Raw genomic sequence first — 20186 nt, forward strand, 5'->3', positions numbered from 1 at the left:
ACTATCAATAAGAGAGACTCCAACACTGGACACTTTCAAATTCTACTTAAAACAGCGGCTAAATGAAAACCAGACTTGTGGACACTTTTAGTTTAGAACTGTCACTGGTTTTTGTTGTTTTTTTCTTTGTTAAATTTGTGGTGTTACCTGCCCAGGGACTACAGACGGAAATTAACATTCTTGGTATAATCTGTCATATTTACACTGCGGTGTTGTAGATGTTCATTAATCTGCACTGTCCCTATTATATAAATAAATAAATAATAATAATAAAAACATAACAAAACAGAGCATAACAAAGCGTAAACATAACATAGCATAACATAAAATAACACAGCATAAGATAACAAAGCATAGCATAGCATAGCATAACATAAAATAACACAGCATAAGATAACGAAGCATAGCATAGCATAACATAACATAACATAACGTAACATAGCATAGCATAAGAGCATAAGATAACATAGCATAACAAAACATTGCATAACATAGCATAAACCTAACATAATGTAGCATAGCATAACATCGCATAAAATAACGTAACATAGCATAACATAGCATAGCTTAATATAGGCGAGTTTCAGCTGACGTCATTGTTATTAAAAGCCCGCGTTGCATGCTGGGAAATATTTTGGTCGGAGGCAAGAAACACGGTAGCGTCAAACACAGAGCGTAACCTCGCGTATTTATCCCCGATAATGGTAAATTCCTGCTGCATTATCGGATGCACAAACAGAAGCACGGAAGAAGGAAAATGTCTTTTTCGTATTCTGAGTGAAAAGAACCGCTAATGGCGAATTAAACGGCTTTCAAACATCCGCAGAGCAAACGTAGAAGATCCTAACAAACCGTGGACTCCAACAAGTTCAACAACACATCGAGACTCTTGGAGGTTTTCATCTTTTCTGCTGTGAATGGCCCAGGAGTTTCCACCAAGTCATTGTGGATATCAAAGAAGTGAATATTTGTCCAGGTAGTTGGTGATTCCGACCAGAAGTTTGGTTTGGTCCAGGCTCTGTAGGGGTTGAAAAGGGTGATTTGGCTCCATCGATGCTTATGACCAATTTCTGGTCAAATCGTCTTCGGTCCTCTGCCGTTAGAGTGGATAAATAACCGGATCAATACCCTTTACGTGCTTTCTCGCTCCGTCCGTCATGTTGAATTAGTGTTTCTTGCATAATTCCCAGCATGCAACGCGCGCTTTTGTCAACAATGAAACTCGTCTATAGGGTGACCAAATGTCCGTTTTCCCCCGGACATGTCAGTTTTTTGCGTCCTGTCCTGGGCGTCCGTTTTTTGTTTGTTTTTTTTCATAAAGTGATGCAGATGCCTGGGTTCTCATGATGTTTCTTTGGGCCATTAAATTGAGCGTCTCTCGTATCTCTCTGTGCACTCAGAAGGAGCGAGCAGACACAAACAGTCGGTCAGTCTGCAACATGCCGAAGCGAAAATGTACATTTACCGATGACTTGGACAAGAAATTCCCCGTTTTCTGTCCCGTTCGAGACAAGTGGGAGGCCATGTGCACAGGTTGCGAGGTGAGAGTAGCTCAATGTCGAGACACCGACTCCCGGTAAGGTGTCCGGGTTTACACAAACGGAAATATAGTCACCCTGTATAACATAACATACCGCAGCATAGCATAACAAAGCATAAACATAACATAGCAAAACATTTAAAGCAAACTGAGTTGTACCTGCTTTTTTGTCTAAAACATCTGCCCAGACCTTGAGAAGCACCTGTTTTTTTACGTACTTGCATATCTGTGTGTCCGGGTGAGCGCTCCCAGTATCTTATTCTCAAACAGTCAGATTTAATTTTGACATCTTTTTTGTGGTGATTATCCACTCAGTTTCACTTGTTTGTGTTGATTAGCATTGTTGTATTATTTCACAGTTTAAATCAAATGTGAAGTGGCAGTCCTCAGATCATCTCCCTGTTCACGAGTTGGAATCACAAGTTGGAGCAGAGTTCCAGGGCATTTTTTTCCCAAGTCACAGGTGAAAAATATCCTAGTTGCCCGGAATTAACCAGAAGTCTGTAATTATCTATTTAAACTAAAGCTTTTACCCATAAATAGTTTTAAAAAATGCCAAGACCTGAAAAAAATAAATAAATAAATAAAAGTGCGCTGTATAACGTTTTCTAGTGCAACAAAAATGTATTATTTTAAAACTGAAAAACTCATATAGGAGCAAAAGCTATTTAATACTTAAAGGTGCACTATGTAACTTTTTGTAGGGGTTTCCGTTTTCTCCTTGTTTCTATGGATATGTCGTCGCTTTGCCTCAAATGTTCCACAGTATGGCATTAAACAGCTTTACACTACACTTATTCAATTACAAGTGGTTTTAAAGCTCAAAAATCCCTAGAAAAACATGAATTTTGACAGTGAGCGGGGTCGCCTCTCCACAGATCTGACCTGTAACTTGCTCTGGTTTGATCTCCATGACGATAGAAAGGTTTAACGCTACACTGTGAAACACTCCAGACAAAGCAATAACATTTGAAAAGAAAAAAGAAAAGCATTTGACGGACTTTCCACATGAAAAGTTACACAATGCACTTTTAACGTATTTCTTTTTCTCCCAAGTGAAAAGAATATGTCAAAAACGTTCTATAATTTCAAATACGTATATTAGCAGTGAAAAAAAATTACACCGCACTAAAACTAAATCCCATCAAAGCTCTAAATGACAGCTCCAGTTTAAGATCTCTAATGAGGTCAATGAGGATGGACCTGCTCATTATGGCTTTTTAATTAACACAAATGTGAATTATAACACACAATTGTAGCACACAGACAGGTTTAATTGGAAATAAATGAATTTTCAGTGTGGGGGCTGATCTCAACACTCAAGTCGCCACGGATACAAATCATCACAGCACCTACGATCTCCGGATCATTTTTCACGCGGTTGCTAATGGTTTCGACTTGAGAAGAGTGGGTTTAAGGGTGGCCACGTACAATAATATACCACACGGGTGCATGATGGGATATGCCTGTTACCACGGCGATAATAATGTTAAAGGGGGGTTCAACATTTGATTTCTCCATGAAGATGTTATTGGAAAATGTTTCACACACGGAATTAGACATAATGTTTTCCGTGGAGACAGGTAGATGACAACACAGACGTGGGACCAAGTCGTTATTTTGCAAGTCTCAAGTCTCAAGTCTTTGACCTCAAGTCCGAGTCAAGTCCCAAGTCAATTACAGGCAAGTCCAAGTCGAGTCTCGAGTCAATGGCTCATAAGTCCAAGTCAAGTCCAAGTTGTTTGCTTTGAGCTTCAAACCATTTTAAAGGTTGTATGGAGGATTTTTTTTTTTTGTTTCAAACTGTCAGTCAAAGATTAAAATACCATTACAGAGATGCAGCAGCTTTGTAATTATGAGGACCAAAAAAAAAAAGAATGAAAATCTATCAACTGTGGACGTGTTGAGGCCAGATAAACATCAGCCAATAGAAAACGAGACTACCTAATTTTCTATTGGCTGTTAAGGTTGTCAATCAAACTCCCTAGTATAACTGACTTGTCGGAGCGCAGGGATTACGTGGTTTACGCAGCGGTTCTTAGAGGCTTTTTCGAACTGTCGCTTCCTCGCATTTCGCACAAAGTTTGTCGCGACGGCGGATGAGAATCCACGACCGGTTCGCCGCAAAAGAAAGTCCGTTTTTGAGGTCGCTGAAAGAAGAAGAGAAGGGGAAAAGGAGCGAAGCCAAACCGAGGTGATTCTTGGAGATCTCGTCCAGCGATGGCGCTGACGAAGGGTCTAAAAACTGACGCGTCGGTCGCTGAATTACTTCTAGACAGGAAACTTCAACAGTAATTCTGAATGCGCACAAGGACTGTCGCTGTATTTCTCTTCCCTTAAAAAAATCCTCTATACAACCTTTAAGTCTTTAAACCAAAGTACCAAAGTAGTATAGCTTAGATTTTTGCAATTTATATAAATTTTAAGCTAAATTGTACTTTAAAAAATCATAGTATATTTACATATGAGTATTTAGAAAGTATGGAAGGGTTGTAGAAATGTAATTTTTTCCTTTTTAAATGTCTTGACAAGATCTTAGTGTGATCAAAAGAAACAGAAAACGCACACCAAAATTCTTGTAGAGGTGCAAATGCAAGGAGCAGCCTGACAAAAGTGAAAAAACGCATAGCACACTCAGATGTCCGATGCCCAAAAGCTTATTTATTTTCAAAATAACGTTTCAGTAAAAAAAAGCCTCCCTCAGATATTATTCTTGCTTTGGACCACAGCACCAAGATCCTAGTGTGAATCATTACAGTCAGAACAGAAAGAATTCAGATTTAAAAGTGCTTCTCAAGTCTTCTCACGTCACAGGCCTCAAGTCCGAGTCAAGTCCCAAGTCTTAGTCCATTTTATAAAGTCAAGTCTCAAGTCCTAAAAATAGTGACTCAAGTCCAACTCACGACTTGCACGTCCCACCACTGTGACAACACACAAACTACTCTTTTAGCAATGAAAACGCTGTATGAATATGTGCAAGATCAATAAGTTTAATGCCATATTGTGGAACATTCAAAGCAAAGCAGCAACATTATCATAGGGACAAGAAGCTGGCTGACTGAGAAACGTTTGCACCTGAAAAAAGTGCACTGAGAAAAGTTACTCAGTGCACCTGAATAAGTGAAAGTGAAACAAGTGAAATCATGCATTTTTATGTACACTCACGTTTTAGAATGCCACACTTTTTTATTTTTTTTACTGTGTACTGTTGACCAAAACATATTCTAAACTTTTGATTCATGACAGTTGACGAGCTGAACATACTCGTGGCATTCTTTATAAATCAAATATTCTTCATAAAGTTCTTCTCAAGTCTGTTGTAGAAAGACGTTTCCATAAATGTGTGGCACTTGTAGGTTTCTTGGTTTTCACTCTTCTGTCCAGTTCATCCCAAACCAGCTCGATGGGGTTTAAATCTGGACGCTGTGCTGGACACTCCATGTTTTCAAGTTTTACCATCTTGTTCTTTTTTCCTGAGGTAGTTTTGGCAGATCTTGGACTTGTGTTTTGTATCTTTTATCTTTTTTTAACCTCGGGCTGTTCAGTTCTTACCTCTGCACCATTTCAAGCTCTTCATTGAACTTGCACGACTTGAATTCCAATAAATAACTCGAAAAATTAGGCTGTTCTAAAACTTTTGACCGGTAGTGTATAAATAAAAAATCTGCCTAACATTGGTAGATTACACAACAATACAAAAACATTTCAAATATTTAAATAAAAATCTAATAGCTGTTGCACATTTTAAATTTATTTGTATGTTTCATGTTATTCTTTGGTGGATTTACCTTGTACACGATGAGGTCGTGCTCCCCGTCCCTCAGAGTGGTGCCGTCGTATCGCATCAGCTTCACAAAGGACAGGGCAAAGATCTTCTCCGATTTGTCTTTGGCTGAAAAAACAAAGAAGAAACAGAAGAAATGCATGTTAGAAGTTAAATATTATTCAACAAATGTTTTTTACATATATATTTTTTTATAATGCAAACATTGTTTCTTTGCCAATAGTGCACATTTGGGTTGAGTTAGATGGCTGGTCAATCAGGAATAAGAGTTTACATGCAAAGTTAAGTCTGTTATTTAACTTCATAATTGACATAAAGACAACAATGTTTAAATGTGTTCCTAAACCTTATGCAACAAAAAAAAAAAAAAAAATTAAAAATAAATAAAAACATTTTAGGAAAAACAATGAAATAAAAAAAAAAAATTAAATAAAAATGTAATTCATAAAAATTAAAAAATATATATAATAAATAAAATAAAATAATTGGTCTCAAGATTATACAGAAAAAAACAAAACAGCTAAAAATATATGAATTTTTACTCATATTCATTGTAATGTGTGAGTTTCCATGTTACTGTGAAAGACAAAGTTTACTCTTATTCACTTATTGTTTAAATTAAAACAAGATGTAGCTAAAAAATGTACAGAATTTTAAAAAAAGAAAGTAAGTTATCAGTTGAAGTGATGTTTATTTTATTTTATTTTAATTTTACCAAACATAGCCCAACTTTCCTCAACTATGTAATACACCTCTTCCTAAACCAAGTGAGTTTGCCATTATGAGCCCATTCAGAAATTTCACAGTCAGTTGAAGTTCAAGAAAAGCAGGGGCAAAGCAGGGAGAGTAGTGATTTGGTCTTTTGTGCGGTCTAATGATGTTGTTGAACATAAGGTGGCCTGAAAAGAGCTTTTAAAGGAGGTCAATGAGAGGAACAAGACACCATTATATACCATTTAATGCAATCAAGACTCATTCACACACACAAGGTCACTCACTCTCAACCTTGGACCCAAGAAGCTGATGGACCAATTATTCAAGCAATTCAAGTCATTCAAGTCATTATCAAAAGTGAATCGCAAAGACAATATGGCGTAACAGAATATATTACAGTTTTCTCTCATGTCAGCTTTGACTTTTATCTTTAAACTGCAGATCTGTTTCATGGTAATGTTCTTTCTTTCACAACAGTAATTAGAGTCTTAAAGAGACAGTATCTATTCTCAAGTAATGTTTGAAGGACCAATCCGAAAGCTCTCGAAACTATTATCATGTATCTGAATCAACCTGTATTCACAAGACTACACCTGCAGGGGGAGTTCATGCAAAAGCAACTATTTATGCAGATAAAGTACTCGAAAACAACGTGTATATAAACTTGTGAATCATGTTTAGTCGAAAATGTTTAGTCGACTAACACAAATTTTTGTCAACTAAGACAGGGGTCCCAAACCCACGGGCCGCAAGTCATTTGTTACCGGGCCGCGAAAGCGCAACCCCCCCTCCCATACGCCTGTTTGCCACGTGGGCCATGTCTTCTCGTGTACGCTGCATGGATCGTGTCTTCTCACATACGCTGTATGGACCGTGTCTTTTCATGTACGCCACATGGACCGTGTCTTTTTACATGTACGCCACATGGACCGTATCTTCTCACATGTACGCCACATGGACCGTGTCTTCACATGTATGTCACGTGAACCATGCCTCTTCCTGAACCCCGCATGGACCGTGCCTCCTCCCAAACTCCATGTGGACCGTGTCTTTTTTCTAAATCATAACTAAAACCAGGACTAAACCAGAACTACACCAGGTCTAAAACCAGGATTTAACCAGGATTTAAACCAGGATTTAACCAGGACTAAACCAGGATATAACCAGAACTAAACCAGGATTTAACCAGGACTAAACCATGCCACATGGACCACACACCATGCCTCTTCCTGCCTCCTGCCACACGCTGCACCGTGCCTCCTTCTATTATTATTGTTTTAAAAATAAAACAATAGAAAGCTGTGATTATTTAAAAAAAAAAAAAAATGTATCCAGCAAAAAATGACATTATGGTAAGAGAATGTATGGATTTGTGGTGTATTATTTGAATAAGCATGCCTTTATAGCAACATACTGCAGTACTACAGTTACATAAAGCTACTTCTTGTATGTAAACTAAATGTACTGACTGTGTAAACTATAGGGGACTTCTTATGCCTGTGTCCCATATGCAGCGTTTTATGAAAAGTAGTGTATGATTTGAACATGCGTACCCTTCCAACAATATACTGAAGTACTACAGTTACACATAGCTACAACCTTCATGTAAACTAATGGCCTGTGTAAACTGTAGGAGACTCTCATGCCCATGTGCAGCGTTTGTACAGAAGCTCATACATCATCAGAGCAGATCAACAGGCTCAGATTTAGGTGTGCCCGCTCGTGATTCATCGTCACATCTCACACACGGGCTCTGCATAAATCCTCTCATTGGTCTGCAGCCCGTGGCCTCACTGCTGAATAACGACGAGGACTGAAAACGAGAGAAACAGCGCCACTTGTGTGAGGAGAGGTGAACTGCGAGCTTGAGAGGAAAATGTCCCAGAAGTTCTCAGAATAGGGAATAGTTTAGAGTTTAGTTGCTACCAGAACATTCTGAACTGACCATAGATTCACAATGAGGTGGAGAGTGTTTAATAATTGTATGGCAGAGTTTGTAGTTAATTTGTTTTAATGCAGATATTTTGATCTGTTTTTTTTTTGTTTTTTTTGGTTAATATCTCAGTTATTTAAAAAGGACTATCCACATTTTGTCACGATACTAAAGTTCCATATTTGATACTAAGGTATAGACTTGAAACTAAATACTGATTCTGTTATCACATTGATGATTTAAAACATTATTTATTTAGACAATAGAATGTGATTTTCAACATTAAATCATAGTACTTTCTTTCCATGCAAGTACACTCAAGATCAATCTAAAGCTATTCAGGAAAGATTCATTTTTGTCCTGTGAATGTGATTTTTTTAGTATCAATATCTGCTCAAATGAGGATCTAGTTTCAATACTAGTTTTAATATCAGTTAGTATCTGATTCATTTCTAATTTTGACAACCCTCTGTGGTAATATGGTATTATTAATTTACAATGATTTGATTGAAACTATTATGAAAGTCAAGTGAAAGAAGTTTGTGGATGTAAAAGAACTGGACTAAAGTCTAGACCAGAGCACAAAGACTTGGGGTGTGGAAAAATATTGAAATATCGATATATCGTATTGGTTAATGTGATGATACAATATCGATATCGCGGGCTGCTGTATCGAAATATCACCAAGAGTATTTTTTGGTATATTTTACTAAATTATTTTGTTACAACTACAGTTTTGTTGTTTGTTCAGAGGAAGGAAACTGATTTATGCAACAGATTTGACATTTTCACTTTTTTGATGATTAAAATGTTTGTGTTTCATATGAACTTTGCACAAAAAGTGGTTTAACAAAGACTTTAGTATCACAGCCATGATTTAGACTTTATTTTTATTGAATCGTATCGAATTGAAAGTGTGCTGTATCGAGATATGTATCGTATCGTGGCCTCGGTATCAAGGCATGTATCATATTGGCAAGTTTTTAATGATACACAGCCCTAATCAAAATATTGATATATTGTATTGTATAATGTGATGATATGGTATCGATATCATGCGTTGCTGTATCATTATAGCACCAAGAGTATTTTACTTAATTATTTTGTTGTAGAGCTACAGTTTTGTTGTTTGTTTAGTGGAAGGAAACTCCTTTATGCAACACATTTGATATTTTCACTGTTTTGATGATTAAAATGTTTGTGTTTCATATGAACTTTGCAGAAGATGTGGACATTTAGTATCACAGCCACGAATTAGCATCTATTTTTATTCTACCATATTGAATCGATTTTAAATATATCATATCAAATCAGAAGCTCACTGTATTGTGATATGTACCGTATCGTGGCCTATGTATCGAGGTATGTATCGTATCGGCAACTTCTTAATGATACCCAGCCCTACCTAATCAAAATATCGATATATATCATATCATTTAATGTGATGATACAGTATCGATATCATGGGCTGCTGCATCGACATATCCAAGAGAATTTTACTTAATTATTTTGTTACAGAGCTACAGTTTTGTTGCTTGTTCAGTGGACAGAAACTCGTTTATGCAACACATTTGATATTTTCATAGTTCTGAAAATATAACAACTAATACAAAATGGTTGTTTTTCATATTAACTTTACACAAGACGTGGACCTTTAGTATTGCAGCCATGATTTAGCATTTATTTTTATTGAACCATATCGAATCAATTTGAAATATATCATATCAAATCAGAAGCTCACTGTATCAAGATATGTATCGTATCGTGGCCTATGTATCGCGGTATGTATCGTATCGTGGCTTATGTATCGAGGTATGTATCGTATCGTGGCCTATGTATCGCGGTATGTATCGTATCGTGGCTTATGTATTGAGGTATGTATCGTATCGAGGTATGTATCGTATCGTGGCTTATGTATTGAGGTATGTATCGTATCGAGGTATGTATCGTATCGTGGCCTATGTATCGAGGTATGTATCGTATCGAGGTATGTATCGTATCGTGGCCTATGTATCGAGGTATGTATCGTATCGTGGCCTATGTATCGAGATATGTATCGTATCGTGGCCTATGTATCGAGGTATGTATCGTATCGTGGCCTACGTATCGATGTATGTATCCTATCGAGGTATGTATCGTATCGTGGCCTATGTATCGAGGTATGTATCGTATCGTGGCCTATGTATTGAGGTATGTATCGTATCGAGGTATGTATCGTATTGTGGCCTATGTATTGAGGTATGTATCGTATCGAGGTATGTATCGTATTGTGGCCTATGTATTGAGGTATGTATCGTATCGAGGTATGTATCGTATCGTGGCCTACGTATCGAGGTATGTATCGTATCGTGGCCTATGTATCGAGGTATGTATCGCATCGTGGCCTGCGTATCGAGGTATGTATCGTATCGTGGCCTATGTATCGAGGTATGTATCGTATCGTGGCCTACGTATCGAGGTATGTATCGTATCGTGGCCTATGTATCGAGGTATGTATCGTATCGTGGCCTACGTATCGAGATATGTATCATATCGTGGCCTATGTATCGAGATATGTATCGTATCGTGGCCTATGTATCGAGGTATGTATCGTATCGTGGCCTACGTATCGAGGTATGTATCGTATCGTGGCCTACGTATCGAGGTATGTATCGTATCGTGGCCTACGTATCGAGGTATGTATCGTATCGTGGCCTACGTATCGAGGTATGTATCGTATCGTGGCCTACGTATCGAGATATGTATCGTATCGTGGCCTACGTATCGAGGTATGTATCGTATCGTGGCCTACGTATCGAGGTATGTATCGTATCGTGGCCTACGTATCGAGGTATGTATCGTATCGTGGCCTATGTATCGAGATATGTATCGTATCGTGGCCTATGTATTGAGGTATGTATCGTATTGTGGCCTATGTATCGAGGTATGTATCGTATCGTGGCCTATGTATCGAGGTATGTATCGCATCGTAGCCTGTGTATCGAGGTATGTATCGTATCGTGGCCTACGTATCGAGATATGTATCGTATCGTGGCCTACGTATCGAGGTATGTATCGTATCGTGGCCTACGTATCGAGATATGTATCGTATCGGCATCTTCTTAATAATACCCAGCCCTAACAAAAACCACACAAAAATCCAGTCCAGAGTCCAGATCATAAACTAAATTTAAAGCAAGACTTGACGTGGAACTCTGACTAAACGTATACATGTGTACACTCACTTACTAACTGATACTCTGGGATTGTTCTACACGCATGTCTATGTCCATCAGTTACCATGGCGACACGATGCACACATTAGCAAACACTGAAAAAAGATTAAGTTTGAGTCTGAATGCTCAAGACAAAATACAAAATGGATTCAAACAGCACATTTTTACGAGTCTGTAATCAATAAGAGTGTTCAAGGATAGAGCGACTAACTGAAAAACTGTTGGCTAAAGGCCGTTTTTATAGTTCTGTGTGGACTCAATGCACGCTGCCGCCATCGCCTTGTTACCGTTGTTTTTGATTTATGGATCGGCGTCGAGGTCTATGCATCATGAAGTAACTCACTGCCACAACTCTAGGAGGCTATGATTTAAAAATGGCGTTCGTGCTTACAAAACGTACAAAATAAAGCTTAAATTAAAGTTTAACAAGCCTCAGACAGAGCGGTGCCTACAGTTAGCCTCACTTTCCCAGAAAATATTGATGAGATTAGCTGCAAAGTATCAAAAGTTATGTGTGTGGCATGTTTGTATGTGCAAACAAACAACAAAACAAACAAAAATAAACACACACAGCAACTGCACTGATTCAGAAACACCGCATTTCAGCTTCATTGCACCAAATAACACCTCAGAGTTGGAAGCAGGTCATTCTCCGGACAACAGTCAATCAAAGTCAGACCTTTTCCAAACTCCTGGTCTCTGCGGGTGAGCTGTCTTTTCAGATAAATGTCTAAAGCCTATCTCCTCTCCAGGTACAGTCCCAAACATAATGAGCCCCAGGGACGGGAGCCAAAATGACCGCCGTCCCTGTTCCAGCTGCAGTGGTCTGTGTGATACGAGCTTCAGGGACAGAGAGCGCTGAAGAGGAGTCCAGAGTCTATTGTGCAGGCCGCTTCTGAAGGGCTCCATTGAAAAGTACAAGAGCAGGGCCAGACACAGAAGGACTATGATATCTATCCAGCAAAAATGACACGTCTGCACAATGGTGAGAGCAATAAAAGAGGTTTTTTGGGTTTAGATTTGAACATAAATGGACTTTTAGCAATGTATTTAAGAGATATATCTAATAACCTTCTTGTATATTGTCTAAATACATCATATATAAATTACAGAGGTATAACTATTAGGGGTGTAACGGTGCACAAACATCACGGTTTGGTATGTACCTCGGTTTTGAGGTCATGGTTCGGTTCATTTTTGGTACATTTGTTTGTTGTTTATTTGTGTTTTTATTAAAATAACAATTATACAGACGGGGAAAAAATGCAAAGTGCTGCTTGGTAATACTAATATGTTAAATATAATATTCTCAATAAGTAACAAATGTATGAAATATTATAAAAAATAAATTCCTTGTAAACAGTAAACAAAACTTTTCAAGAAGTAAAGTGCAGCACTAACAGCTCCAGTATAAACTTTTACTCTGCGGGGTGGAGATTCTGTGCCGGTGAAAGGCAAGAGTGAGGACTGTGACGCAACCACCATAGTTTTGAAAAGATTCGTGTGGTTTGGAGGGACATAGTCAAGACAAGTGTTGTCACAGTGGCCGCCCTAACTATAAAGCGCTGCGGGAAACACTGCCACCTCAATCACAGACGAGTTTCTTCGTGAATATTAAAGAGCCGAGCCTCCCTGTAGCTGCACATTTTGTGGTGGAATGTAAAAACACACAAATTGCACAAATTCACTCATGCACCGAACAGAAGGTCCTGTACCAAAATGGTTTGGCACAAATACATGTACCATTACACCTCTAATAAATATATAATATTAAAAGAGGGCTATTCTGCAAAATTGACTTTTTGGAGTTATCTACCATTTTGAAATGTTGTTCCCTAATCAAAACCATGTCTGAAGAAATGAAGATGTCATCCATGCATGTTTCAGTAATCTAGCGATCTCTCCCTAGCCCTGTTTGAATCGTTCTTACGGTTAGCGAGAAGAGGGAGGCAATTTTTCAGAGCGTGATACAAAACAATACACTACAACTTCACAAACCTGATGGAATGTGCATTAGTTTCATTATGAGGATACACGATGATTATGTCATAATAGCACTCTGAAGGAGGAGTGATTTAGCACAGGGAGCGTGACGTCATACCATCAAAAACTAAACTGAAACTTATTACACATTTTAATATGTTGTTTTCGGCTTTTTCATAGCATCTAAATACCTTATGTAACAACTTTCACAAAGATCGGAGTTTGGAGGGATTCTTTTCTATTTTCACAACATAAACATTTAAACATTTTTAAATCCTAAAAGTTAGCGTTGTAAGACTTGGCCTAGCCCCGCTCTGAGCCCGCGCTGGCTCCGCTCTAGCAGCTCTCGCTCATACCTACTGAGGAAGTAAATGCAGAAGAGAAAATGAGCAGCAATGAGCACAGGCCACTGCAAACAAAGCGACGCCACCTTGAGTTCACCTTCCACATTTTATTATAGCTTTATGGCTTCATTGAAATAACTATAACTGAAATATTTGAGACGTTTACAGACAGTGGACAATATTTCTACGACTCTGCAGCGTGCGTTAAAACTTCATCCCTTCATCCTCGTAGGTTAATGCTTACATACCCGTACAAATGTATTACCCCCCTCTTTTATTTTTCCATGATTTTATTGATATGAATTGATTTGAATTGTTTTTGTGCTTTGGTTTGTTTTACAGTAGACAGTGTTGGGGAGTAACAGATTACATGTGCCGGAGTTACGTAATCAGAGTACAAATTATGAGTAACTGTATTCAGTTACAGTTACTGTTTCAGTGAGTGGTAATTGGATTACAGTTACTTTGTTGAAATAAATGGTATTTTCCTGTTTTCACACATTTGGGGCTAAATCCCTTTTTTTTTTTTTTCTCAGTAATTCCACTCATTGCCGGATACTACACCAGGACTAAACCAGGTCTAAACCAGGTCTAAACAGGTCTAAACCAGGTTCTTAAACCAGGTTTAAAACCAGGTCTAAACCAGGTCTAAAACCAGGTCTAAACCAGGTCTAAACCAGGTCTAAACCAGGTCTAAAACCAGGTCTAAAACCAGGTCTAAAACCAGGACTAAACCAGATCTAAACCAGGTCTAAACTAGGTCTAAAACCAGGTCTAAACCAGTCTAAACCAGGTTTAAAAACCAGGTCTAAACCAGGTTTAAAAACCAGGTCTTAAACCAGGTCTAAAACCAGGTCTAAACCAGGTCTAAAACCAGGTCTAAACCAGGTCTAAAACCAGGTCTAAAACCAGGTCTAAACCAGGTCTAAACCAGGTAAAACCAGGTCTTAAACCAGGTCTAAACCAGGTCTAAACCAGGTCTAAACAGGTCTAAACCAGGTTTAAAACCAGGACTAAACCAGGTCTAAACCAGGTCTAAAACCAGGTCTAAAACCAGGTCTAAACCAGGTTTAAAACCAGGACTAAACCAGGTCTAAACCAGGTCTAAACTAGGTTAAAACCAGGTCTAAACCAGTTTAAAACAGGTCTAAACCAGGTCTAAAACCAGGTCTAAACCAGGTTTAAACCAGGTCTAAAACCAGGTCTAAAACCAGGACTAAACCAGGTCTAAAACCAGGTAAACCAGGTCTAAACCAGGTCTAAAACCAGGTCTAAACCAGGTCTAAACCAGGTCTAAACTAGGTCTAAAACCAGGTCTTAAACCAGGTTTAAAACCAGATCTAAAACCAGATTTAACAGGACTACATCATGCTGCGTGGACCGTGTCTTCTCCTTTCTATCAAGTAATATTTTTAATCTGGTTAAAAGGTAAACACTCGGCCTTTTCATTTTCTTTTAGCAGACAAAACATCTTATGTGAAGATTTTCTCATCTTTGCTTCTCTACAGCAAATCAAGTAATCCAAAGTATTCAGATTACGTTACTCACTTTAAGTAATTTAATGGATTATGTTACAAACTACATTTTGGGGTATGTAATCTGTAATCTGTAGGGGAATACATTTTAAAAGTCACCCAACACTGACAGTAGACTGGTCATAACAATGCATTCTGAAGCACAATATATCGCTACAGAGAAATATAACTTTATACCACTAACAGAGTAACAATTAAACATAAAGGATAATCGCAGTAAACATTTTTAAAGACACAGTGTCATTAATAGGCCTGAGCTGCAACCATCAAACAACACAATGAAGCAATAATTAGCCATAAAGTCACTTGTTCAACCATCCGCAGCTCAAATCTTATCGTATTTCAACTATAATAACCAGAATTTCGCCTTTATAAACGATAAATATAGAGCGCCAAAATATACTGCTTTCAACAATAAGTCAATATAGTAATTATAGTGACAGGCAGAGATTTTTCAGCCAATTTAAAAGCAGAGCACATACAAGTCTGTCTACGCGAGAAAGCCCAAGATGAGAACAGCTCCCCCGTATTGCAGTAGAATTTATACTTCATTGTTTTTTTTGGGGTTTTTTTTTCGCATTTGCAAACCTTTAAAAAGAATGCAGTGAATCACAATTATGAAATGTGCTGATGCAGGTCTGAGCTGCATGTTTGGAGTGAGTGTAATAAAAATATAGCAGGATAAACACAGCCCCAGAGTGTGATTATGAACAGAGCAGCCTCCATTCAGAACCAGAGCAGTGATCAGGCCAAAACTACAACATCACTCTGACGCAAATGCGAAAAAAACAACAACAAAAAATCACTGCGGAGTTTTTGTGGCTATTTCTGCGTACTGCCAGTTTCTATGGTGTATATTTACCTAAAGCTGTACTATGTAACTTTGCTAATAGACGGTCCATTATCGCCATCAGTTTGTCTCCATGGAAATGTCATTGCTTTGCTTTTTTATTATTGGTGTATTCCAAAATATAACATTAAATTGACCTGTATTTGTGTTTACTAATACATGTTTTGGATTATCTGGTATTGTCAACTGCTTTCCTTCATAGATATTTAACGCGTTATTAAGGAACATTCTATACAAAGTAGTGACATGTCCCTGGAGTAAGAAATATAGTGAATCCTCCACCAGAAAAGTTACATAGTGCACCTTTAATATTACCATGTGGTGTTAGTATACTAGTTCATAGACCAAATCTATTCTAAACAGGAAATCGTCGTCCTTATTGTCGTCGCCATTGCCATTATTGCCATTGTCATCATCGTTGTTGTCGTCATCATTGTTGTCACCATCATTGTCGGTATCATCGTCATTAATGTCATTGTTGCTGTCATTGTCATTGTCATCACTGTCGTCATAATTGATCGTCGTCGTCATTGCGATCATCGTCATTGTCGATGTCATCTTTGCCATCATTGTCATCATCGTCTGTCGTCACTGTCGTCATTGTTGTCGTCGTCGTTATCGTCGTCATTGTCATCGCTGTCGTCATAATCGTCGTCGTCGTCATTGTCATCATCGTCTCGTCATTGTCATCGTCGTTATCGTCATTGTCATCATCGTCGTCGTCACTGTCATTATTGTCATTGTTGTTGTCGTCGCCATCGTCACTGCTGATGTCGTCATCGTCATCATCATTTTCATCATTGTCACTGTCGTCATTATTATCGTCATCATTGTCGCTGTCGTCACTGTCATTGTTGTGGTTGTCGTTGTTTTCGTCTTCGTCATTATCATTGTCGCCATTGTCGTTGTCATCATCGTCATTGTCATCACTGTCGTTGTCATTTTCATCATCGTAGACATCGTCACTGTCGTCATTGTTGTCATCGTCGTTATCGTCGTCATTGTCATCGCTGTCGTCATAATCGTCGTCGTCGTCATTGTCATTATTGTCATTGTTGTTGTCGTCGCCATCGTCACTGCTGATGTCGTCATCGTCATCATCATTTTCATCATTGTCGCTGTCGTCATTATCATCGCTGTCATTGTCGTCGCAGTTGTTATCGTCATTGTCGTCGCTGTCATTGTTGTGGTTGTCGTTGTTTTCGTCTTCGTCATTATCATTGTCGCCATTGTCGTTGTCATCGTTGTCATTGTTGTCACTGTCATCATCATAGTTCGTCATAAATGTCGTTGCCATCATTGTTGTCATCATCGTCATTGTCGTCACTGTTGTCATTGTTGTCATCGTTGTTATCGTCATCATTGTCGCTGTCGTCATTATCATCGCTGTCATTGTCGTCGCAGTTGTTATCGTCATTGTCGTCACTGTCATTGTTGTGGCTGTCGTTGTTTTCGTCTTCATCATTATCATCGTCGTCATAAATGTCGTTGCCATCATTGTCATCATCGTCATTGTCGTCACTGTCGTCATTGTTGTCGTCGTCGTTATCGTCGTCATTGTCATCGCTGTCGTCATAATCGTCGTCATTGTCATTATTGTCATTGTTGTTGTCGTCGCCATCGTCACTGCTGATGTCGTCATCGTCATCATCATTTTCATCATTGTCACTGTCGTCATTATTATCGTCATCATTGTCGCTGTCGTCATTATCATCGCTGTCATTGTCGTCGCAGTTGTTATCGTCATTGTCGTCGCTGTCATTGTTGTGGTTGTCGTTGTTTTCGTCTTCGTCATTATCAGTGTCGCCATTGTCGTTGTCATCGTTGTCATTGTTGTCACTGTCATCATTATCATCGTCGTCATAAATGTCGTTGCCATCATTGTCATCATCGTCATTGTCGTCACTGTCGTCATTGTTGTCATCGTCGTTATCGTCGTCATTGTCATCGCTGTCGTCATAATCGTCGTCGTCGTCATTGTCATTATTGTCATTGTTGTTGTCGTCGCCATCGTCACTGCTGATGTCGTCATCGTCATCATCATTTTCATCATTGTCGCTGTCGTCATTATTATCGTCATCATTGTCACTGTCGTCATCGTCATCATCATTTTCATCATTGTCGCTGTCGTCATTATCATCGCTGTCATTGTCGTCGCAGTTGTTATCGTCATTGTCGTCGCTGTCATTGTTGTGGTTGTCGTTGTTTTCGTCTTCGTCATTATCAGTGTCGCCATTGTCGTTGTCATCGTTGTCATTGTTGTCACTGTCATCATTATCATCGTCGTCATAAATGTCGTTGCCATCATTGTCATCATCGTCATTGTCGTCACTGTCGTCATTGTTGTCATCGTCGTTATCGTCGTCATTGTCATCGCTGTCGTCATAATCGTCGTCGTCGTCATTGTCATTATTGTCATTGTTGTTGTCGTCGCCATCGTCACTGCTGATGTCGTCATCGTCATCATCATTTTCATCATTGTCGCTGTCGTCATTATTATCGTCATCATTGTCGCTGTCGTCATTATCATCGCTGTCATTGTCGTCGCAGTTGTTATCGTCATTGTCGTCGCTGTCATTGTTGTGGTTGTCGTTGTTTTCGTCTTCGTCATTATCATTGTCGCCATTGTCGTTGTCATCGTTGTCATTGTTGTCACTGTTATCATTATCATCGTCGTCATAAATGTCGTTGTCATCATTGTCGTCGTCGCCGCCAACTATGTATAACTATTATCATTATTTCCAGTATGTGAGTATCCAAGTTACAATAATATCTGGGTATTGATTTTTTGACAACCCTAAATTCATATACTCATAACTTATCATAACCCGACTATTGAGTTCTACATAAATACTTCTTATAACACACAAAACGGACTCTTGTGAGCTTTAAAGGTTGTATGGAGGATTTTTTTTTGTTTCAAATTGTCAATGATAGATTATAGAGGTGCAGTAGCCTTGTAATTATGATGACCAAAAAAAAGAGAATAAAAATTCATCAACTCTGGACGTGGTGGGGCTAAACATTTGCCAATAGATAACGACACTGCCTCGTTATCTGTGAGCTGACAGGCTGTCAATCAATCTCCCTACGTTTCTAGTGTAACTGACTTGCCTGCGCCGCCGGTACGTGGTTTACGTACGACTGTCACACAGACGCAAGACGCACAGACGCTGTTTACTCCACCAACTCAACAGTTCTTAGCGGCTTTTTTTGACCTATATCTTCCTCGCAGTTCGCACAAAGTTTGTTGCAATGGCGACAAGAATCCAGGAGCAGTTCGCCGCAAAAGAAAGTCCGTTTTTGAGGTCGCTGAAAGAAGAAGACAAGGGGAAAAGCAGCGAAGCCAAACTAAGGTGATTCTTATAGATTCATTCCAGCGATGGCGCAACTGAAGCAGACGCAGGGTCTAAAGACTGACGCACTGGTCCACAAATTACTCCTGGACAGGAAACTTCTGCTTATTATGAAAACGTACTTTATTTCCAAGAGCTAGACAAACGTTTTTCAGGACACGAAAGCGATATCCTATGTCTGAAAACGTAATTTTCAAGGCAAAGAAAGAGTCCGCTTGCTGCTGCGTGTTGTAGCTAGTTCATTCGCACTGAATCTCCGCGCACTCTTCTCTGCACCCCTTTCCTGCTCCTGTCCCCGCTGCCCGATCTGCTCTTCCCCCTGCTCCTCACTTCTCCGGGCACGGAATCTCCGCGCACCCCCTCCCTCTCCTCTCTCCTCTCCTCTCTCTCCTCTCCTCTCTCCTCTCCCTGCTCCCTGCTCCGCTCTTCCCCCTCCCCCCGCTCCTCACTTCTCCGTCTTGCCTAACCAACACTGTAGTTAGTTGTTTACAAGTCATGTGCAGCGCACCGGCTGTAAACAAACCTGTTTCTGGCGTAAGGAGGAGGCGGGAGGAGGCGTTTCTACGTAGGAGCTGTAGGGGAGGGGGTGGTTTCACGCATGCGCAACATTTGAAAAAGGACAAACAGTCGCTGGATTTCTCGTTCCTTGGAAAATCCTCTATACAACCTTTAAGCCATGTTATAATGTTGTTACCCCTCAAACAACATACCTGGAATTTTGTTTTGTTTCAGTCACACATGTTTGAGTAAGTCTTTATTATTAGTCTGCTTACATCCAGTTAACAGCTACCTTTTTACCTTCAGTTCAGTAGACTGCAGAGCTGAAATTATCCAAATGATTCTAGTGAAAGTGTACAAGTTTAAAAAAAACAGTGAAGCTTCCAAATTTGCCTTATTTATGCTTATTTTCATTATCTATACTTGTTCAAATG

General features: G+C 39.1%; 1 protein-coding gene across 1 annotated transcript in view; it reads right to left on the reverse strand.

Annotated features, from left to right (window-relative positions):
• The window catches only part of dock1 (dedicator of cytokinesis 1), a 708121-nt gene that overhangs the window by 544669 nt on the left and 143266 nt on the right, over positions 1 to 20186 (reverse strand). Inside the window, exon 17 of the mRNA XM_055150424.1 lies at positions 5329 to 5432. Coding sequence (XP_055006399.1) covers positions 5329 to 5432 — 104 coding nt within the window. The remainder of the gene's footprint in view (positions 1 to 5328; positions 5433 to 20186) is intronic.

The sequence above is a fragment of the Boleophthalmus pectinirostris genome, unplaced genomic scaffold (assembly GCF_026225935.1).
Source record: "Boleophthalmus pectinirostris isolate CB_2022bp ecotype Guang Dong unplaced genomic scaffold, ASM2622593v1 HiC_scaffold_14, whole genome shotgun sequence".
Taxonomy (NCBI): Eukaryota; Metazoa; Chordata; class Actinopteri; order Gobiiformes; family Gobiidae; genus Boleophthalmus; species Boleophthalmus pectinirostris.